Source organism: Onychomys torridus, chromosome 11 (genome assembly GCF_903995425.1).
Source record: "Onychomys torridus chromosome 11, mOncTor1.1, whole genome shotgun sequence".
Lineage (NCBI taxonomy): Eukaryota > Metazoa > Chordata > Mammalia > Rodentia > Cricetidae > Onychomys > Onychomys torridus.
In genome coordinates this window covers 17,275,787-17,299,602 of record NC_050453.1, presented here as the reverse complement: position 1 = coordinate 17,299,602, position 23,816 = coordinate 17,275,787, and the positions used below count along the sequence as shown (strand labels likewise).

At 44.3% G+C, this 23,816-nt stretch overlaps 1 protein-coding gene and 1 pseudogene across 3 annotated transcripts in view; both read left to right on the top strand.

The window, feature by feature from the left end:
* Window positions 1-23,816, top strand: part of Efcab2 (EF-hand calcium binding domain 2) — a 131,234-nt gene that overhangs the window by 23,725 nt on the left and 83,693 nt on the right. Inside the window, exon 1 of one of the 3 annotated variants that reach the window (XM_036202331.1) lies at window positions 12,525-12,779. The exons of the other annotated variants lie outside the window; for them this stretch is intronic. Coding sequence (XP_036058224.1) covers window positions 12,749-12,779 — 31 coding nt within the window. The 5' untranslated portion in view covers window positions 12,525-12,748. Of the gene's footprint in view, window positions 1-12,524; window positions 12,780-23,816 lie in introns of those variants that run through there. 3 annotated transcript variants of the gene reach the window in all.
* On the top strand, window positions 1,671-1,765 carry LOC118593580 (annotated as a pseudogene).

Here is a 23,816-nt window from a genome sequence, read left to right as displayed (position 1 = left end):
CTGCTCTTCCAGAGGTCCTGAGTTCAATTCCCAGCAACCACATGGTGGCTCACAACCATCTGTAATGAGATCTGGTGCCCTCTTCTGGCCTGCAGGCAGAACACTATATACTTAATAAATAAATCTTAAAAAAAAAAAAAAAAGTGTCTTGAGGGTTGGAGAGATGGCTCATCAGTTAAGAGCATTGGCTGTTCTTCCATAGGACTATGTTCAATTCCCAGCACCCACATGGCAGCTTACAATTGCCTGTAACTCCAAGATCTGATACCCTCATGCAGACATCAATGCACATAAAATAAAAATAAATAATTTTAAAAAAATTCCAAGCTGTGACTCTAGTACCAGAGGATCTGACACCTTCACAAAGACATGCAGGTCAAACACCAATGCATATAAAATTTTTTAAAAGAATGTCTTGAGCAGCATGCTATATAGTTCATTCATACAGAGATCATTTCTTTAAAATTCAGGAACACGGACTGGAGAGATGGCTCAGTGGTTAAGAGCACTTGCTGCCTTTGCAGAGAACGCGGGTTCAGTTCGCGGCCCCCATATGGCAACTCATAACCATTTGTAACTCCAGTTCAAGAGATGTGAAGCCTTCTTCTTGGCCTCTGTGGGCACTGAACACATGTGGTACACATATACATACATGCAGGCTAAGCATTCCCACACATAAAATTTAAAAAAAAAAAAAAAACTTCTTTAAAAATAAGGATCACAAAGAAAGACAGGGTCACAATCTTTTTTAAGTGGAAAAAAGCATTTAAAAGAAGCTATTTATGATCCTTCATTCTGAGTAGGTATTTAAACTCCTGTAGGAAAGGTTTTGTATTTATGGAGAAGTTAGCTTCGAAACCACAGGATGTTAGCCTCAACTGATTCCTATTTGCTAAGTGACCATGATCATAGGTTGGGCATGCACAGTCAAGGTAAAGTACAGCATTCAATCTTTTTTTGGCTCAAGTTTAAATCAAAAAATGATACTGGGTTGTCTCTGTAGCAAATCACTTTGTTGCATATGAGACAGTCTCAGTATGCAATCTAAGCTGCCCTCAAATTTATGATCTGGCCTATGTAGTACTACATGTTTCTAGTCCCAGAACTCTGAAGGTAGAGGCATGCAGATCTCTGATTGGTCAACATGGTGGGTTCCAGGCCAGCCTGGGCTACATAGTAAGACTCTGTCTCAAATAAATGAATAAACAAATGATTTATGATCTCCCCACCCTTTATATCCACCTTGCCACCCTGCCCCTCATCCACCATGTGGGATTATAGTAGGTGAGTGCCAAGATGTCTGACAGAAATTCCCTTTTTAGGACCTGATTGTTTATTATATAGCAAATAAATAACTCAGTGTATGTGAGGTAGAATACTCCTGTAATCCTAGCATCTGGGATGTGGAGGCCAAAGGACTTTTTGGCTTCATATCAAATTGCAGGCCAGTCTGGGCTATATGAAACCCTGCATCTAAACAATAGCAACAACAAAAAATTCATGTGTCCTTGGGTAGGGGGGTGAGGGGCTCAGAAGTACAATGCTTGGGACAGACCTTGAGTCCATCCCCAGAACTACAACATTATTCATGTATCTGTCTATTGCTACAGACGAATTACTTAAGGACAGGGACACAATCCATCCACAGGGCATCTTGATGCAACCAAGAAATCTGGTAAAGCGTGATGACTGGGCTTTCATTGCACCATGTGGAATGTGCCTTCTTCAGACCTTGTTATGACATTGGTGTGTTGCTTTTCTGTGGTGGAGAAGGAAGATGCCAGAGGAAGAGAGACAGTAAACTCAAGATTTATGTGGCTTCTATTGCTAGAACCTGATTGGTTACATTTCTATCATTGCGATAAACACCACTGTGGTGGTTTGAAAGCAAATGGCCCCCAAAGGGAGGGGCACTATTAGGAGGTGTGGCCTTGTTGGAGGAAGTATGTCACTGTGGGGGTGGGCTTTGAGGTCTCTTTTGCTCAAGCTTTGCTCAGTGTGACACTAAGTTCACTTCCTGTTGCCTGCAAGATGTAGAATAGAGCTCTCAGCTCCTTCTCCAGCACATCTGCCTGCATGCCTCCATGTCCCACCATGATAATGGACTGGACCTCTGAAACTGTAAGCCGCAACTTCAATTAAATGCTTTTCTTTATAAGAGTTGCCGTGGTCATGGTGTCTCTTCACAGCAGTAGAAACCCTAACTAAGACAATTGTGACCAAAAGCAACTTCAGGAAGAAAGAGTTTGTTTTAGCTTGTAGTTCCAGAGGGCCAGAGTATATGACAGGAAAATCATGGCAACAGATAAAGCTAGATGGCAGTGGCAGCTGGAAGCTGGTGGGTCATATTTTCATTCTCACACAGGAAGTAGAGATAAGAGGAAATGGGACCAGGTTTAAAAATGTTCCTACTTTCTCCAGCAAGGCTCCACCTCATGAAGGTTCCATAACCTCCCTAAACAGCACTACCATCTGGGATCCAAATGTATGAGCTTATGGAAGACATTTCTCATTCCAAATACCACATAACTGTAATTGGAAGTTTTCTTCTGGCCTGACCATCACTGAGGTCCCACAGCCGCTTATGAAATAATCACTCAGAGGCTTAATATTTATAACTGTTTGGCCATTAGCTCAGGCTTATTACTGACTAGCTCTTACACTTAAATTAAGCCATAATTCTTATTTATGTTTAGCCACATGGCTTGGTACCTTTTCTCAATTCTACCTTCACATTTTGCTTCTTCTGTGTCTGGCTGGTGACTCCTGACTCAGCCTTCTTCCCAGAATTCTCCTTGTCTGCTTATGCCACCTACACTTCCTGCCTGGCTACTGGCCAATCAGCATTTTATTTATCAACCAATCAGAGCAACACACATTCACAGCATACTGAACATCCCACAGGACATAACCCATACTGTTTCATAGTAAACTTATTTATAAGTTGGAGTACAATGTCAAAGAACTGTAAATACACAGACCAGTGATGTTATCATCAAGGATTATGCACTGTATATGATTGTATTAATGTAGTTTTGTAAAGTTGGCGTGTTGTAGATTTATTTACATCAGTTTCACCCTGTCATCATACTCATGGTGTGTCGTATCATGCTACACATCACTAGGTGACAGGAAACTTTCAGACTTCTTACTGCTGTGACCAAGCCTCTAACACATAAGCCTTTTGGGGGACATTTTATATCAAAACTATACCAAACTCCACTATAACCTTGTAGGATCACCACAATACATGGGCTCTGTCATTATACAATGTACACCACAGCACCTTGGGGAGGAAAGGGTTTATTTTGTTTATATTTACATATCACTGTTCTGCAGTGGGATGTCATTCTCTATGCTATGAATATGTTTTATTACCATTGGTTAATAAAGAAGCTGCTTTGGTCTATGGCAAGGCAGGATAGAGCCAGATGGGAAATCCAAGCAGACATTCAGGGAGAAGAGGGCGGAGTCAAGAGACATCAGTGAACTACCCAAGAAGCAAGATGTGAAAGGACTGGTAAGCCACTGGCCACATGACAATACATAGATTAATAGAAACTAGTTCATTTAAGATGTAAGAACTAGCCGGGTGGTGGTGGTGCATGCCTTTATTCCAGCACTCAGGAGGCAGAGCCAGGTGGATCTCTGTGAGTTCAAGGCCAGCCTGGTCTACAGAGCGAGATCCAGGACAGGCACCAAAAATACACAGAGAAACCCTGTCTTGAATAAACAAAACAAAACAGAAAAAAAAAAAAAAAGATGTAAGAACTAGCTAGTAATAAGCCTGAGACATAGGCCAAACAGTTTATAATTAATTTAATTAAGTCTCTGAGTGATTATTTTATAAGCTATTGCGGGACAGAGAGAAGGCTCCAGCTACATTATCTAAAGTATTTTCCCTTTGTCATTCAATAGTCTCATGCACTTCCATTGTTTATTTCAGAAACTTAGGGTAGGAAAATTAATCATAGTCTTGTCGACCCTGAGATAGCAGAGTGAAGAGCTGTATGCACATGGGCCCAGGACACCTTCTTTACCATTTCAGAGAGTCATGCCTGGGAAATTTTTCTAAGATTCCAGAACTTTTTTTGTTGTTGTTGTTTTTCGAGACAGGGTTTCTCTGTGTAACAGCCTTGGCTATCCTGGAACTCACTCTGTAGACCAGGCTAGACTCGAACTCACAGAGATCTGCCTGCCTCTGCCTCCCAAGTGCTGAGATTAAAGTCCAGGCTAGACTCGAACTCACAGAGATCTGCCTGCCTCTGCCTCCCAAGTGCTGAGATTAAAGTCGTACGCCACCACACCAGGTTTTTTTTCCCCCCCAGAACTTTAATAACATCTGCAAATCTTATCACACCAGCCCCTTCCCTGTAGACCAGCAGTTTCAACACCTTCAGATGTTAAAAACAAGATATTTACCTGTAGTTAAGGGCAGCTAGGGGAGTGGAAGCTAGGTAGGCTTGGATACCTAACTCCTTCAGAGCATCTCTCCTTGCCATGGGGATGAACAGTGCTTCCTCCTTGAGAGGGAAGCAAGCCCAGTCCCTAGGCTTGAAACAGCAGGGGGAAAAGAAAATCCCAGAGTGAGATTCTGAGCGGAATTTCCGGAGAGGCTGGGGGTGGAGGTGGGGCCATGAGTGGTAAATAGAGCCGATTTTCCTCTTGAAGAAGTTATCCTTGTGGTCTCTCGCTTGGTTTCCTCATCTTTAGCTTAGGAGTCACCTTAATGTGAAGAATGCCTCATCAGACTATTGCAATGATGAAGTGAGGCCACCCGTGTGAGCGCTGGCACGCTTCCTAGAACACCGGCAGATGCTTCTCGTTTTAGGATTACTGGCCCTAGAGTCACGTGAGGGTCGAGTGGACAGAGTCCAAAGAAATTAAACGCAGCAATATGTCAAGGGAGAACTGTACATTGTGTCCATATCCGAAACCGAAGTCATACATTAGAAAAAGTTATATATGCAAATGTTTATAGCCAGGTTGGGGGCACAGCTTAGGGATAAAGCACTTTCCTAGCATTCTCCAAGCCCTGAGTTGGATTGCCATCACTACAGAACAAATACGCAAGAAAATAAAACCAAAGCAAAGTGATGGAACCAATAAACCGTGCACTGGGATTCACTCCTGGATTTCTTTGCCCCAGAAGACAAATCTTTTAGTTTTCCTTGGAGTGTTTGCCATCTCTTATTACAAATGCTAACATAAATGAAACGTTATTTCAAAGATCTGTTTGGAGCTTGTCTTAGTTACCTGTTCTATTACTCTGAGCAAATACTCTGACTGAGGTTTATAGAAATAAAGCATTTAATGGGGGGCTTCCTTACAGTATCAGGGTGAGTTCATGACCATCATGTTAGGGAGCATGGTAGCAGGCAGGCAGGCATGGTGCTGAAGCAGTAGCTGAGAGCTACATATGATCCACAAGTTGGAGGCAGAGAGAGAGGGGTGGGGGGCTGGACTGGGCTTTTGAAACCTCAAAGCCCACCCCAGTGACACACCTCCTCCAACCAGGCCACGCCTCTCAATTCTTCCCAAACAGTTCCACCAACTATGTACCAAGCATTCAAATATATGAGCCTGTGGGGCCTTTCTCGTTTACACCACCACTGAGCTGTAGTCCACAGAACAATCCCCAGGCAGTCAGCAGGTGTGATTTTTACTTTCCACTTTCACATTAGAGGGGGAAGCTATTGTGTAGGCAGTCATAAGCATTTCTTCAATCTTTGGGTCGACAGCCACCCTTCATTTAAGGTCTAACTACAGAAGCCGAAAGTGGGCATCTGATTACTTGGAGCTGGAGTTCCAGGTGGATGTAAGCTGCCTGATGTGGCTGTTGGGGATCAAACTTAGGTCCTCTGGAAGAGCCATAAGGGCTCCTAACAGCTGAGCTATCTCTCCAGCCCAGAGGTGTTCTTCTTCCTCCTCTTCTTTCCCTCTTCTTCCTTTCATCCTCTTTTTTTTTTCTTTTCCATGCTGAGGATCAAACCCAAAGCGTCATAACATGCTAGGCAAGTCCTCTCCTACTGAGTCACACCCCCAGACGTATTGTTACCATTTAAAATAATTGTACTTTCTTGTTGTATGAGGTGGGTGGTGTGTGTGCAGGTGCCCCACAGTGTCCTCCTGTAAAGGTCAGAGAACCACTTGCAGCAACCGTTTCTTTCCTTCCACCACCTAAATTATAAAGATCGAACTCAGGTCGTCAGGCTTGGGAGCGTATTCCTCTACCTCCTGATCCATCTTGCCAGCCCCATTGTTACTATTTTATAGTATCGGGGTGTTTTTATGGAAGGGAGTGGGGAGCTATGCAGAGTTTGGGGAAGGAAAGGATCAGCAGAGTCCCATGGATGTTGAACTCCTTGGGAGCATCCACCTCCACCTGTTTCTGTCTGAGTTTCGCCTGCTTGCGCTGGGCTAGCCGAGCAGCAGGCTCTCAGCTCGGACGGTCTCATTGTCAGCGCACAAAGGACAGAGACTTACTTAAGAGGTCCTTGAAAGTTGTTGCTTAGGGACTGGAGCCGTGGGAGCAGGGAATTAAACAGCCATTTTCTGTGTCAACATGTGTTTTAAAGAGAAGCAGAAGGAGCCTTGCTTTGGGAGAAAAGCTGGGGGTGTGGCTGCTCCTGTAGACTGCGGTTCCTAGGAGGCTTGCGTGCTTTCAAGCTGCCCGCAGCCTGGCTTCCTGTGTCCACCATCTCCAAACACTGAAGCTACCTCTGGCTCTGAAAATATTCTTGTCCAGGGCTACAACTTTCAGTCCTCCTTCGTGACAGAGGAGGCCTGAAGTCTCAGTCAGCAGCAAGGTGGGGAGTGGAGCGGAGCCAGCGTCTGGCCAGGCCTTTCGTTTAAATCATCGTCTGTCCTGGCTGGACAAGGAACACACACCCCTGTCTGCTTCCTTTAATGTCTCTGAGAGATTCTGCCAGATGCTTTGCTTCATGTTTTGAAGCACATTAAAAACAAACAAACAAACAAACAAAAACCCACAAGGAGAGGTGACTAATTCTGTGGAGAATCTTTGCCTTTAACATTTTTCTCCAAGTATTCTGGCTACTAAGTAGGATCTCCCATTGGCACAGTTATAAAAGAGAAATAGAGCCCAGATGAGCTGTAATGTAGACTAGACACCTAACTACCTACAATATCACAAGCATACCATTTATATAAAGATATCTTTCACCTGTAAAACAGGAGTGTGAACAACCTCATAAAGATGAAAAGACATAGTATATACAAAGTATTTCACACAGTTTAGTAACGAATCTTGACAGGGTCTCATATAGCCCTGGCTGGTGTTGAATTTCAAGGCTGACCTTGGACTCCTGATCCCCCTGCCTCTGCTTCCCTAGTGCCCATACACTACCATACCTGCTTTATAGGATGTTAGGAATTGAATTCAGAGCTTTGCCCACGCTAGGCAGGCATTCTACCAGCTCTGGGACATCTCCAGCTGGAAAAGAACTATTTTTAACTTGCAGCTCTGTCATGAATCCAGTCCTTGGTGTGTTGATTTGAGTATATGGCTCTGGGTGTCCACCCACTGTTCCTGCATGTTAGCATTTGATATACTCCTGAGTGAGGTACATGGCCTTTTCTGCTGTCATCTGGTAAGACTTCTTCTGAGATCACAGGGTCAGACTACTGACCTATTGGTAGGGATGACATGGACATTCTTGATGTTAGGCATCAAGGGAAAGGACGTGCCCACACTTTGGAAGCTGGAATTAGACCAGAGTAGTAGGTGCCCCTTTCTCACTGTCCTGTGTTTGGAGGTCCAGCAATTTGTGAAGGTCACATCTGCTTAGCAAGGCTTAATAATGGCAAGGTGGGAACCGAGAAGGGCGAGCTGAAAGATAGTCAACTGCATCAAGTAAAATAGGCTGCTTACCATGCATGTAGCAGGTTGTAGCAGTGATGAGCATTGGGGTTAGCTCATCCCTTGTGTGCACGTGAAACATTGGAAAGGCAGACTCTCTGAGTATGTGAATCTCAGGACAGAGATGGGGTTTATCTTGCCATGTTTCTTCCTATATGAAATCCACTTACAACAGTGGATTTCCGGTACCTGGGCAGTGGTGGCACACACCCTTAATCCCAGCACTCGGGAGGCAGAGGCAGGTGGATCTCTGTGAGTTCAAGGCCAGCCAGGTCTACAGAGCGAGTTCCAGGACAGCTAGGGCTGTTACACAGAGAAACCCTGTCCTGAAAAAACAAGAAATAGCAAACAAACAAACACAACAACAACAAAAGCAGTGGATTTCCTTGCAAGCTCTTTAAACCTTTTCAAAGGTTCCTGCCTTTCTCAATGTTCTACTACTGTGAAGAGACACTATGACAACTCTTATAAAGGAAAATATTTAATTGGGGCAGGCTTACAGTTCAGAGGTTTAGGCCATTATTGTCATGGCAGGAAGCATGGTGACACGCAGGCAGACATGGTGCTGGAGAGGTAGCTGAGAATTCTACGTCTGGATTGGCAAGCAGCAAGAGAGAGACACTGAGCCTGGCTTAAGCATTTGAAACCTCCAAGCCCACCCCCAGTGACACACTTCATTCCAAAAGTCCACAGCTACTCCAAGAGGGCCACAGTGCCTGGTCCCCCCCCCCCCCCCCCGAGACAGGGTTTCTCTGTGGTTTTTGGTGCCTGTCCTGGATCTCGATCTGTAGACCAGGCCAGCCTCTAACTCACCTGGCTCTGCCTCCCGAGTGCTAGGATTAAAGGTGTGCGCCACCACCGCCCTGCTCACAGCTCCTTTCTTGTTAGGGGTTTCTATTACTGGGAAGAGACACCATGCCCAAGGCAACTCTCATAAAAGAAAGCATTTAACTGGGGGCTTGCTTACAGTTTCAGGTGTTTAGTCCATTATCACCACAGCAGGAAGCAACATACAGACACGGTACTGGAGAGGGAACTGAGAGTCCTACATCTGGATTCCCAGGCAACAGTAAGTGAACTGTCACAGTGGGCAAGGCTTGAGCATCTATGAGACCTCAAAGTCTGCCTCCACAGTGACACATTTCCTCCAACAAGACCACACCTCCAAGCATTGGCCCTATGGGCCAAGCATTCAAACACAGGAGTCTAGGAGAGCCAGTACCTATGAAAAATACCACACCTCCTAATCCTGTCTAGCAGGACCACTCACTAATGACTAAGCATCTAAATATATGAGCCTAGAGGCCATTCCTATTCAAACCACCACAGTTCTCCAAGATCCATGACTTCACTAGCTCTGGGTAGTTGGCTAGGATTCCAGTACCAAGCATGATTTTCCTCTTGTTGAGTGGGTCTTAAGTCCAACTAGAGAGCGGTTGGTTGTTACCAAGGTGTGCATGCCACCCTTTACTCTTAAGGTTACCGTACCATGCTGGTCCGTGTTATGGTTCATAGACATCATTGCTGGGTAGGACTGTTGGTTGCTCCCCTCCTTTGGAAGCTTGTACTGTCCCTTCTGGTACCATGAAAACTAGTCCTCAGGAAATAAACCTGTATTTTTATGGAAAATAATATCTCTGGGACGTTTTCCAGAATAATTTGACATTGTGTTAAATTGTTAATTAGCCAGTTGAAAAATTAAATTAAGTACCTAAAATATGCTCCAACAAGGCTAGGTACTGTGCATATGGGTAAGATCTGTCTTTTGTTTTTAAACTCGGAGGGGGACTGTTAGCTAACATACTTTTTTTGTTTGTTTGCCTCCGCCTGCCTCTGCCTCCTGAGTGCTGGGATTAAAGGTGTGTGCCAGCACTTCCCGGCCACTTTTTTTTTTTTTTTCCAATTTGGCTATTTGATATAGGATCTTAGTATATAGCTTACGCTGACCTTAAACTTGCAGGAGTCTTCTTGTCTCAGCTTCCCAAGTGCTGTGACTATAGGTATGAATTGCCAATCCTAGCTCAACATTTTTTTTTTTTTTTTTTTTTTTTTTGGAGCGGAGGATCGAACCCAGGGCCTTGCACTTGCTAGGCAAGCGCTCTACCAATGAGCTAAATCCCCAACCCTGCTCAACAGTTTTTCAGTTAATCATTTAAGGATTTTTGACAGGGTCTCATGTAGCTCATTCAAGCTTTTATTTATTTATTTGTTTGTTTATTTATTTATTTATTTTTATTGTGGTCTCTTTTTTTTGGTGTTGGGGATTGAACCCAGGGCCTTATGAATGGTAAACATGCATCTTTTACTGCTGAGTAAACTTTCCAAGCATATATTGGCCTTGAACTTACTGCTCGATGAGGATGACCTTGAACTGATCTCTCTGCTTCTGTCTCCTGAGACTACAAATGTGATCTTCCACAGCTGATTTGATGGTATTATTTTAAATAGTTGAGAGGAATTCAAAGAAGTACATATTGATATGATTTCAAATAACTGAAATGAAATACTTTATTGAATAGTTTAGTAGACTGTACAAAATATTGGGAGGGGGGGTTGTAGAGAAATCTGCTCAATTTTTGGTTGTGAGCCTAGACTTTAATGGCTGAGGAATAGCCCTCTGTTCAATTTTTAAAATGTTAACTGGGTATATGTACTAATACTTATATAAGGGTTCCATTTTCTTTACCATATGCTACTAATACTTTTACTGATACAAAAGTATGTAAAAGGAAAACCTGTCTTAGAGTAATTTTACTGAATTTGAGCCTCTTGGAAAAGTCATTGAGAACAATAACTTGTCTTCATTTTTAAGACCTATATTATTTCAAATTAGACGTGGGCATGTGCGCATCTGGAGTTCTAAGTATTCCTCAAGGCTGAACCAGCGGTATCAATGGAGCCCAGGAATTTAAGACCAGCCTGGGCACCTAGAATTTTTCTATTACAAAACACTAAAACAAAGACATAAACTTCTTTTTCTCTTTCCCTCTCTCTTACACACACACACACACACACACACACACACACACACACACACACACACTTTCAGACAGAATGCCCCAGTGTAGCACAGCTTTACTGGCTGGAAATGTGTGTGGTAGAAACAAGTAAACAGAAGCACTATAGACCATTCTGAGAAGCTCTTGGACTAGGGGACCACTGGAGGAGAGGCAGAGACAGACTAGGGAGCAGGCGACATTTAGGAGCCTCTGCAATCAGGATTGGTCAGTTCTCCTCCTCCTCACATGTGCTTGTCTCCAGGGAGAGAAAAGCGATCACATGAAATGTGAATATTAATATGAGTACTGATTACTCTTCTATATTTTGGGATGTTAAATTTATTGTGCATACTTTAGTTCACCCTACAAGTATTTCCCAATATGCTCCATTTTGTGATTATTCAAGTTTGTAATCATTTTCGGTGTAATGCCAGACACTGCATCAAATAGTTATCTTTTTAAAAAAAGATTTATTTATTTATTTATTCATTCATGTATCTATTTATTTATTTATTATGTATACAATGTTCTGTCTGCATGTCATGCCAGAAGAGGGGGGGCATCAGACCTCATTATAGATGGTTGTGAGCCACCATGTGGTTGCTGGGAATTAACCTCTGAGCCATCTCTCCAGCCCCTCAAATAGTTATCTTGTATAGAAAAAATATTTTAATGAAGAATACAGTCGGCCTGCTTTGAAGGTTCATTCACTGTGATTGCAGAAATTCAGTTAAGAAAAACCGGTAATAAAAATTTAAATACTAATACTTTGCATTTTAAAGGCCTCAACATTTATTTTGTTTTGAGACAGAGTTTCTGTGTAGTTTTGGTGCCTGTCGTGGAGCTCGCTCTGTAGGCCAGGCTGGCCTTGAACTCCCAGAGATCCGCCTGCCTCTGCCTCTCCAGTGCTGGGACTAAAGGCGTGTGCCATCACCGCCGGGCAAAGGCCTCAACATTTAGTTGTTATTCTTATAATAAATTTTTAAATAAATACACACATGCCCTGATATATCATTAAGGATTAAAACTAGATGAGCCACATTGTTAGGCATTTTAAAAGTGTTTTTAAAAAAGAAAATATCCAAGTATGTTGACCTTATCCATGTAATAACAAAACATTATAGCCAAGTTTCTCAGGAACCTGGGATTCAAAATTCTCATTGGGAGGTCATGCCAAATTGCCCTATCAACACATCAACGTGTGTCATAGAGAGACCAGACCGGCAATGCATTAGTTGCTATGAGAACACTATTTTGTATCAGAAATTGCAGCCTTGACGACGCAGTGTTTTGTGTCTATTTTGCACTTGTTTTTCTTCAGCGAGTCCTCTCCCGCGATCCTGGAGAGAGGCCTGGCTTCCTCCGGCAGCCGGCCCACGTCCCTTTTCGCTCCAGTTCCCAGGGCTGCACAGGGGCTCCGCTTCGAGGGCGACCCGGGGGACCCACAGGACCTGCCGGCGGGGCGGCCGGGCGCGCGGCCTTTCGGGTGTGAACGGGACGGGGGGGGGGGGGGGGGGAGCTGCGCGCTCTGCACCCGAGCTTGGCACAAAAATAAATAAATAAATCTCAAAAGCAAATTAATAAACAAACAAACGAGGCAGGCAGACCTCCAGGGAGGTGCGCGGTGTGCTTGAGCTCTCGGGACAGTCACAAACAGGCCAGGGCGGGCTCCGGAACCTTATTCATCCATGACTCCCCTAGGCCTCAAGCACTCCGGCCTCGGTTCCGGGGGGGAATTGCGGAGCGGGCCGCGGGCGGAAGAGGGAGCCCCGCCGCGCGTTCAGGGGCTTCCTCCCCCGCAGCGCCCGCTCGCGTGGCCCGCAGGGTTTGGGATGGGCATCTCCCGGGCGACGGGCTGCGCACCAAGATGGCGGAGGAAAAGGACCGGGAAGGCACAGGTAGGAACGCGGATGGGGCGGCAGCCACGACCGGGGGGCCGCGCAGCGAGGCCTCCATCTTGAGCCCCTCGGCGGGCAGACGGTGGGTCGTGGAGCGGCGCCAGCCCGCGTCCCCGCCGTCGGCTCCGCCCCGCCGCCTCCGCCCTCGGCCGCCCCGCCCGCCCGCCCGCCTTCTCCTCCTCCCTCCCTTTCCCCGCGGAGGTCCGCGCGGGCCGCCGCCGTGGCTCCCACCGGGGAGGTTCATAATGGCGTCCTTGTTCCCGGCGCCTCCACGCCGGCGCCGGCCGCGGTCCGGGCTGTGGGTACCCGGGGGGCGGCCTGCCGGTGGACGCGAGCTGGCGCTAGACCCTGGCGGGGGCCGCTGCGGGGGGTCGCGCCGTTACCCCGCCCAGCCCGGCCCCAGGCGCCCGCCGCCTCCATCTTGCCTCCTCCGCCAGGCGGCAGAGCACTGCCTGGAGGTCACGCTGCGCCGGGCTCCCGCTACAGATACCCAAACAACCGCTTTAATCAGGGCCGCAAGAGAACCCCGTCGGGGCCGCCCAGATTGGCCGGGTTCCCCGCGGGTGCCGAGGACCGAGGCTGCCGTGGCCCGCGAGGCCTCAGGGACCCTCAAAACCGATGATCGCGTTGAACCGCAAGACCTTTCGAGCTGTTTCTAACCCAGCAGAATGACTTACAATCGGATCCCTGGTTAGCATCTTTGTGACCCAACAGCAATTACATGATACTTGACAAAATCACCGCTAAACAAACAACAAACAAATAAAGCAAGCCCTAGAATAGTAAAGGGCAAACATAGAAGTGAAAGCAATACTCCATCTTTGTTGCATTTTTGAGTTTGCACAACGCACCCTGTCGACCCCCAGCCCCTCCTCTCTCAGTTCAGAGCAAAGTACTTAACTAATATTTACATGCGATGTTTAATCCATCGTCATGGTGATCACAGAAAATCAGCAGGGAAACAAGAGACTGTGCCAGAGACGTGTTTATTGATGACTGGAAATTGAGGTTTATACATGGCAAAATTAATCTCAGAAGCCGGGATTGGAGTATAGATACCACTACTAAGGTATTAAGGTTTTGTGGTGTTGCTTTAGGAGTGAAAGGCACGTTCTAAGAAAAGTATCCACCTTTTTTTTTTCTTTTTAAGAAAAAAATATGAAGTTGGTAAGTAGGAAGGTAGGGGAGGATCAGGGAGGCTTGTGGGGGAGGGGAAAGAATATGATCAAAATAATACCGTAAGGAAAAATGTTTCAGATGAAAAGCTCCACTAGGAAGCTTATTTTTGTTTAATTAGGTTCTCATTATTCTTACACCCCCGAAAAGAAAAAATAATAGGAAAAAACCATTAGGAGATAAATTGACAGTGTTTTCTTTTTTAAAGACTTGTTTAGGGTAGCACTGCACTATATTGCTGGATTTTACAATTTAAAAAAATACATTTATTTTGAGACAGGGTCTCACTTTGTAGCTCTGATTGGTCCTGGAATTCACAGAGATCCATGTGACTCTGCATCTGAGAGAGTGTTGTGATTAAAAGGACTGTGCCACCATGACAAGCAAGCATGATTTTTACAATTTTTATCCTTACACAGAGATTGAGAAGGGGTGGGGGGAGGAAGGAGGAGAGAATTCCTGGTTCTTTAGTTAACAAAACATTTTTCTGTTTAAAAAGAAGTTTAGAGGAAGAAACAATTCTGTCTGTAACTGTATAAGTAATGGCTGTTGAAAGCTGGATTTCATATATTCACGTTCTTGTATATGTAAAGCTTGTTTGATGGAAAGTAGTCTGGTGAGTGTTGAACCTGAGAAATTCGAGAAGGAAGACCTAATCCACGATGGTCCAACTGAAGCAAGCTTTATTAACTGCTGACCAGGAAGGTGAACAGTAGCCAGATCCACAGCCAGGATTCCCAGAGAAATGGTGCTGAATTAGGTCAGTCCGGTGCCTATACAGGCCAAACCCACAAGGCTACTGTACTTTTCACCTTTGTCCAATAGGGGCAAGCATACATCCTGACATATTTCCTGCCTACCTATCTCCAGCCTATGTCTGATCAAGCACATCCTGTGCAGTTGGGGCAACCAACCTTGTTTATTGAAGTGAAAACATGTGACTTGTTGTCTTGCAAGAACATCAGCCCCCAGCATTCCAGGAAGTTTTCTTGTTTTTGGTCAGTTGGGGCTTTAGCCCTCACATGAAATCAGAAGGTTAGTGAATAGGAAGATGAGGCAGGCATAGGCTTTGCCTTCCCAAAAGGTGCCACCGGTAAGGGGGAAAGGAACACACATGGAAAACAAGAAGCAAAGAGGGGCAATAGGAAGAGCCAGGGCCGACACAAGACCCCAACGCACATCCCCTAGCATCCTACTTCATCCGTGAGACCTCACCCTTTACAGTTCTGTTCAAATATTTGAACCTATCCCTGGATTAAAATGGATTAGGTTAGTGCCCTCAAGATCCAGTTGTTCCTGGAAAAGCTGAGACACATCCAGAGGTGTGTAGTATCTGCCCAGTCAAGTGGATAATTAAGAATCGCCTTAAGTCATTGATCTTTTTTTTTTTTTTTTTTGTACTGAAAGAATGAAATGTGATGTGAAAAAATTCTGTTTGAAGTTTTATCATTTTTTTTGAAGTTTCCTCGCGTTTTTGTTTGAAAGTCTTTTCCTTCTGTTCTGTTCTGTTTGTTTAAATGGGTAATTGATGCAGTTGTCCATTCTCTGGACCCTTTCATCCCGATGTTCATGTCTCCTGGAGAATTTTACACAGCACTAGCAGGATCTTCTGTCTGTAATTAGAACCGCGTCCAGGAAACCAACTGCTTAGGTGTAGGATTCTGACTTTTGGCAGACCAGTGAGCTTTGGAAAGATTATCAGTTTTTCTAACACATTCCCTCTCATTATTTTTGTCCATACTAAATTATTATTTTGGGGAGGGGGGTTTCAAGACAGGGTTTCTCTGTATAGCCCTGGCTGTCCTGGGACTCTGTAGACCAGGCTGGGCTCCAGCTCAGAGATCCACCTGTTTCTGCCTCCCAAGTGCTGGGATTAAAGTTGGGCGCCACCACCGCCTGGCTATACTAAATTATTACTTGATATTTTGAACCCTCTGATAACATTACTTGGAAAAATGACTCTAATTTAATTATGGAGGAGGTTTTATATGTTTTGTGTTTTTTTTTTTTTTTTTAATTCTTTGTATGGTACCACTCTGAAACCAAAACATTTTTAAATCTAGATTGAGATGCTGGAGAGGTGACTGCATGGGTAAGAGTTCCTGCTGAACAAGCGAGAGGCCCTGGGTTTGCACCCCAGACAGAGCCCATGTGAACAGCAGGGCACTGCTGAATGTGCAACTGGGGGGCAGAGAAAATAGGGGGGACCTGGGTTTGCACCCCACAGCCCATGTGAACAGCAGGGCACTGCTGCATGTACATGTACAACGGGTGGGGGGGGGGCAGAGACAGGCAGGCAGACCTGGATTTGCATCCCAGGGCCCATGAGAAAAGCAGGTCACTGCTGCATGTACATATACAGCTAGGGGGCAGAGACAGGCAGGCAGACCTGGGTTTGCATCCCAGGGCCCATGAGAAAAGCAGGTCACTGCTGCATGTACATATACAACTAGGGGGCAGAGACAGGCAGGCAGACCTGGGTTTGCATCCCAGGGCCCATGAGAAAAGCAGGTCACTACTGCATGTACATGTACAACTTGGGGATGGAGATGGGAGGATCCCTGGGTCTTGCTGCCTGCCAGCCTAGTTCCAGGTTCAGTGAGAGACCCTGAGTTGTTTAAAGAGATTAAGGTAGGGTGTGATACAGGACACTATTGTCCTCTTCTGGTCTCCACACATGCACATACTTGCATAGATATAATACACACACACACACACACACACACACACACACACACACAGAAAAAGAAATTGAACTAGAGGAAATGGAGAAATTAAAAATGAACTTATATGTATATATATTTTTTCCCTTAGGAACTATTGATTATATCCTTAAGGCTGTGGGATAATACAGTTAACAAAGGTGAGACTTGGAGGGAGACCTGGATTTATATGTTATCTTTCTCAAGCTATAACCATTTCATCTTAGTCTAGGTGATAAACCTAAGGAGCCTCGGATTCCTCAAGTATAAAGCAAAGAGAATTACACCTGTTGTGTTGTGATGAGGATGGTGACTTCTCCTCCTGTCTTCTTCTTGTTGAGACTGGGTCTCTCTGTGTAGTCCCACCTGTGCTAGAGCTCACTGTGTAGACCAAGCTAGTCTTGAGAACTTTGCAGAGCTTGGCCTGCCTGCCTCTGCCTCCCCAATTCGGGAATAAAGGTATGCACCATCACTCCTAGTGGATAGGGGTGTCTTCTTAGTCCTCATTATGTCCCGGCACCCACAGTGCCTGGCGTGGGAGTGCTGAGAAAGTGGCTTGAAGCACCTTGCATTTAAAAATGGCCTGGTGATTGCTAGTATGTGCTTGTATGTGCTTGACATGAAATCTGAGGGTAGGAAAACCAAACCTAAGTCCTGTTGTTGATCAAAGCAGTTGTTGATCATACATAAAGCATTTGTGTGTACTTCTGAGGCCGTTTAATACCTGTTCTTCCTGTTTCGGGTCACTAAACAAAGAGAAGATTTGCCCTTCAAATCTCTTTTATTTAGAGACGGAACTAGGAGGTTGCTGTCTAGCTGATGGAGGGGATGGTGTGTCATAGGCTGATTATCAATCATCTTTCATTCAGCAGACGGCACATTTCTGTCTTCAGTTTCGTCAGTTGTCACTAATGCCTGTTCCTTCGTTTCTTCCAGTATAGGAGTCAGCCGAGAATCCCACACTGCACATAGTTCACTGACCTCTGGTTTCGTTTGATCTGAGTATACCTTTGGGTTTCTTTGTTATATTGTCAACATTGATTGGTTCAGACAGGGTTCCTATCACTAGAAATTTATGGTTTCCTTATATCTCTGCGGTTCTCACCTCTCCTTGGAGCCAGCTTTTTTTTAGACAGATCCACCTACCTCTGCCTCCTGAGTGCTGGGACACCTGGCTGGAGCCAGCTTCTTATAAGACAGAGAAATGATAAGTCATAAAGTGCAGAATGCACACTTTCTTGGTCGGTCTGTCTGTCTGTCTGTCTGTCTCTTTCTCTTCAACAGGGTCTTGTATAGCCTGGGCTGGCCTTGAATTTGATACATAGCCAAGGATGACCTTGACATTCTCATCCTCCTGCCTCTGTCCTCCAAGTGCTGATATTTCAGGCACATTCCACTTCCCATAGTTTTAGTTTATGCAGTGTGGGGGTGGGGGTGGGGTGGGGGGGAGTCATCCAGGACTTTGTGGGCTCAAGGCAAGTCCTCCATCCTTAGCCCTCCAGGGTCTCTTGATGCAAGTTCCTCCTCATCTGTATCGTTAACTAATTTACTTGTTTCATTTATCATGCTGAAAAGCTGATTATCTGGGTATGAATTCTTTACCTAAAACCCTTACTTGCTTTTTTTTTTTTTTAAAAAAAAAGTCAGAACTCTAGCAAAGCAAACGAGGTGCTCTTTTTTCTTCTAGGATTTGTTTGTTTTTTTCCTCTTGGCTCCATGTTTATGCATGCTTTGTTTTGGGGAGTGAATTATTTGTTAGGTGGTTGTTGTTGTTGTTGTTATTATTATTATTATTATTATTATTTTTAAAGACAGGGTTCCTCTGTGTAGCCCAGGCTGTCCTGGAACTCACTCTAGACCAGGCTGGCCTTGAACCCAAGAAACCCACGTGCCTCTGCCTCCCAAGTGCTGGGATTAAAGGCGTGAGGAACCACCACCTGGTTTATTTGTTAGTTTATAAGCAACATTCTAGCCTGGCATCCTATACTTGTAAATAATCCTTGTTAGTAGCTCGGAACATGAACTCTGTGGTACAATTTATGAGCTGGGAACCCGGGTCTTCTAATGTTTGCACATGTCAGTGCTGTGACAGAACATGTAACAAGAACTTCCTGTGTAGTGGGAGCTCTATAAGTGTGCTTTCTGTATGAGCACTGCTCAGTGAGGAGTAAAGGAGTGGGCCTTATCCGCGTTGAGATTCCTTACTGCTGAGAGAACCATTATGGAGTTATGTAATTATTTCATCACGTATGGAATAAATTGTTCAAAACTTCAAGGCTGCAGCAGAGGAAGGCGGAGGTAACTTCTTACTCCAGGGGCTTTCAGTGTGGCATTCCTTCTGCTGAAAAGCAGTTGGCTGAAATTCAAAAGCTTGAAGCAAAACAAAACCCATAAAAAGCATAAAAGCCCAAGCTAGAAGGGCAAGTGGCTTCTTGGAGGAGCTAAGCAGGCGAGTGTGGCGGCTCTAGAAGGTGGGGTGGGTGAGGGCTGTGCAGCGAGGCGCGCCGCGGGGGGCGGAGCAGCTCTCCTTGAAACCCGCCTGGGGCAGCGGCGGCGGTCTCATGCAGAGGAAGCCCGGGGAGGGTTTCAAACCTGCCAGTGCAGTGCCGCTCCTGCCCAAGAGGGGTGACCCCAGGCGCCTCCCTCAGCTGTAGTCACTGTCCTGCGTGGTGGCACGCCAGAGCTTGTGCCTGTGTGATGATGGTAACCTAGTGTCCATCGGTCAGTCCTCCTCAGATCTTCCCCACTCTCTCTGAGGAAATTTTATATTTCACACAGCATAAATTAATGTGAGTTTGATGAGAAACACAAAGTATGGGATGAGTTTTAGGAATCTGGGGTTCAAATAATATTAGTAAATAACCCATCTGTATGTTTCATGCAAATTATCTTGACCGTGAACTGTGTGTGTGTGTGTGTGTGTGTGTGTGTGTGTGTGTGTGTGTGTGTGGTTTTTTTTTTGAGACAGGGTTTCTCTCTGTAGCTTTGGAGGCCATCCTGGAACTCAGTTTGTAGACCAGGCTGGCCTCGAACTCACAGAGATCCACCTGCCTCTGCCTCTCAAGTGCTGGGATTACAGGCGTGCGCCACCACCGCCTGGCTAGACCCTTGAACTTCTTATTATATAATTTTTTAGGAAAGACCAGGGTCTTTTCTAAATACCTTTAAGTATGTTATGACTGGCAAGTTTTTATGTCAGCTTGACATTAGGCTAGCATCATTTGGGAAGAGGGAATATCAATTGAGAAAAGGCTGCCAACAGACCGGCCTGTGGTTCCTTTTCTTCCTGGATGACTGATGTGGGGTCCCCAGCCCACTGTGGGTCCTGGGTGCTGTTAAGGAAGCGTCTGAGCAAGCCGTGAGAACTTAAGCCAGTGAGCAGTGGTCCTCCATGGCTTGTACTTCATTCATCTCCTGCCTCCGCAGTCCTGCCCTGCCTTGGCTTCTCTCAATGGACTGTGACCCCAGATCTGTGATGCAGATAAACCCTCTCCTCTATCTCAATAACAGAAACCAATCTAGGACAAGCCGGAACAGAAGTGATGGAGAAAATTTTCATCTAGGAGTCTAGATGTCTTGGGATTGGCGTTGAGTACTTGGAGGAGAGCTAGGGGTTAACTCCTTCTAGTGTGAGTCAGACTGAGTTTCAAGAACCTATCCTCAGGGCTGAGGTGGAGGAGGCTGCTGGGTGTTTCTACAGGATCCTTTACTCCCTGCTGAGTTTTAGCTTTGATCCCTAACGATTTATTGTAGCCTATCTTTTAAATTAGATTGGATCTATTGTAAGTAGATGATTAATACTCTGTGTATGTGTTCGAGTGCTAAGGACTGAACTCAGGGCTTCATGTATGCTAGGCTAGTGCTCCACCACTGAACTATAGCCAGCCTCAATAAACATTTCATAGAAAAGCACAATGTATAAAACTAGCTGATGATTGACTTATGATATTTTTGGCTGAGTGTTTGCTGATATATTCTCTTTGGATAAAGTTATTCATAAAATATGAATCAATGAGAATTTCCTCCTCCACACAGACAAGAATTGGTTCCTTGGCTGTTTTTAAACAGTGTGTGTCTAGAATAGATGCTGGCATTACTAGAATCAAGCTGGACATTAACACTTAACACTTTCCAGTTAATTAACCTTGAGGGCATTTCTTTATCTTCTCTGTTGTATACTTTAAACAGTTCTCATGGCAAATGCTTCTATTGGGACTTATTATCTTGTCTTCATTTCTGCAGGCTAGGGTTTTGAACACCTAGTTAGGAGTTTGCATATGTACACAGATAACATCAGTATCAGAAAACCCTAAACTGCATTCTTACTTGAATCTTTCCCATACCTTTTGATGACTGGACTTCTATTTGGTTAAGACTGCTTTCTGTGTAGACTACCATTACTTTCTTTCTTTGAAATTAAAAACATATACCCCCTGTGGTTGGATTTTAACCACACACACTTTAATCTTGTTAGCATTTTGATTGCTCCCTATCCCCCAAATTTCTATTCCCCAGCACTATTGAGGCCAAGTGGTATTTATTTATTTATTTATTTATTTATTTATTTATTTATTTATATCAAACCATCTTCTAGTTCTTTGTGGATACCAGTGGTTGTTTACAATATACTCAATTCTGACACTACTGGAAATAGTGCAGACTATACCATTTGAGTGATAGCTCCACAAAACTGTTACCATGAAAACATGCCAATTGCAGGTAGTGGCTAACTTGGCTACAAGTTGGGTGGTCCTACACCCCTTCTCAGTTTGCTGATTTGCTGTAATCAGTCTCAGACCTGATGGGGGCACTGATTACTAGACTATTGTAAAAGGTGTTATAAGGGACACAAAGAAAGAGGAGGCCCCTAAGGCTCCTACCCAGGACCTGAAGTCTCTGTAGAACTGTGGTGCACCATCTTCTGGACATGTGGATGTGCCTGTCAGTCTAGAAGCTTTCCAAAACCCTTTCTTAGCATGTTTATGGCGGCTCCATTGGTTCTCTTTTATGGTGGTTGATTATATCATTGCTCATTTGTGATTGGCTCTCTTCCCCAGCTCTTCATCTCTTGTTGGAGATCAGGGGATGGAGCTGAATTTTCTTTTTAGCAGTTTTATGTTTGGGTGTTAGTCTTTCTGATTATTACTTTGATTACATTCACCAAGGACTTGTTTACTATGAGCAAATCTTATGTTAATTATTTTATGTACTTTATTTAATCTTTACTGAAGTTGTATGAGATGCTATTTTATTTTACAGGTGAAGAAGTGGCCTAGTTAAAGGACTCAGTTGATTAAATATATAGTTACTACTGGGGGAGTAGCTCAGTGGCAGAGAGTTTGCCTATCAAGGCATGGTGGTTCAAATTTGTATTCCTAGTACTTGGGAAACCATAGCAGGAGGATCTTAAGTTTGAGGCAAGCCTGGAGTACACAGAGAGTTCTAGGTCAGCCTGACCTACTAGCAAGACCTTGTTTCAAGGAGAGAGATGGCTCAGTGGTTAAGAGAACTGACGTTCCAGAGGAACTGGGTTCAATTCTCTGGCTGTCTAGTGTCTAACCACACCAGGATAAAATTAAAAAAAAAAAAAAAGGAAGACGACCTTGTTTCAATGACCAATGTGTGTGTGTGTGTGTGTGTGTGTGTGTGAATATTAGTTAATTGGGGAAGGGCTTGTTTGGCAGCATTTTACTATTTCCTGTTTATTCAGTTCTATCTTTATTGTTTGGGGAAGATTCTTCCTAAATAGGTTGGGCTGGACTGGAATTTAAGGCCTGGGTTGCCCTCAAACTCATGATCCTCCTGATTTAGCCTCCCAAGTGCTGACTACAGGCATGCACCACTATGCCTGGGTTTGTTTGCTAAATTTTATGTTATTATTATTATTATTATTATTTTTAAGATTTTTATTTATTTAGTATACAGAAGAGGGCACCAGATCTCATTATAGATGGTTGTGAGCCACCATGTGGTTGCTGGGAATTGAACTCAGGACCTCTGGAAGACCAGTCAGTGCTGAGCCATCTCTCCAGCCCCAAATTTTATATTATCGATACAGAATTTTTGGAAACTCTATAAGATCTTTACATTTCTTCAGTGATGAAACTATGCCTTTCCCCTCCCTCCCTTCCTTCCTTCCTTCCTTTCTTCCTTCCTTTTTCTTTTTCTTTCTTTCTTTCTTTCTTTTTAAAATTTTTTTTTAAATTTTTATTTTTCCAGACAGGGTTTCTCTGTGTAGCCTTGGTTGTCCTGGAACTCACTGTGTAAACTAGTCTGGCCTTGAGCTCACAGAGACCCACCTGCTTCTGCCTCCCAAGTGCTGGGATCAAAAGTGTGCTCCACTACTGCCCGGCTCTATGCCTTTTCTTGACATTCAATACCTTTCAAATTATTACCATATAATTTTCGACTTTAAAGGAAGGTTTTGCTGTATTCCATAGTATAGAATGTAAAGAAAGCTGTTAAACTGACTCTTTGGAATGACTGAATTATTGAAGAAATCAGTTGGTTTGTAGAAGACCTTTAACATTCATGACTGGGTTTTTATACCATACTAAAAAAAAAATCCCCCTGGAAATAGCTGCCAGTGAGCTGAAAACTGCAAGATGCTTTCCTCTAAAGTAGAAGACACAGTTGACAGACATCTTTTTATAGACATGTCTGTGGCTGTGCACTGTTTTTAGGCTTGATAAATTTTTTCAGAAATGAAAATTTGTCTTTCAAAATTATAAAAGCTGTTTACAGTAAAATAGCCCGCTATGATGAGATGGAGCAGCCCTGTTTATCTTAAGGCTCATTTGGACCATGTTTCTCTTCAGGTGGGGACAACACAGTGTAGTTTTTAGTGAGGACAAGCTTTTTAATACTACCTACAACATCATTTTTAAACTTCAAATTATCTATAAAGTTAAAAACATGAAGGAGGCAGAAAGGTATATAAAGCAAGAGGACCAGGAACTAGAGCCTGGTTAAGCTTTTAGGCTCTTAGCAGCATTTAAGCTGAGATCCATTCAGATGAGGACACAGAGGCTTCCAGTCTGAGGAAACAGAATCAGCTGAGGAATTGGCGAGGTGAGGCTGCCTGTGGCTTGCTCTGTTTCTCTGATCTTTCAGCGCTTACCCCAATATCTGGCTCTTGGGTTTGTTTTTATTAATAAGA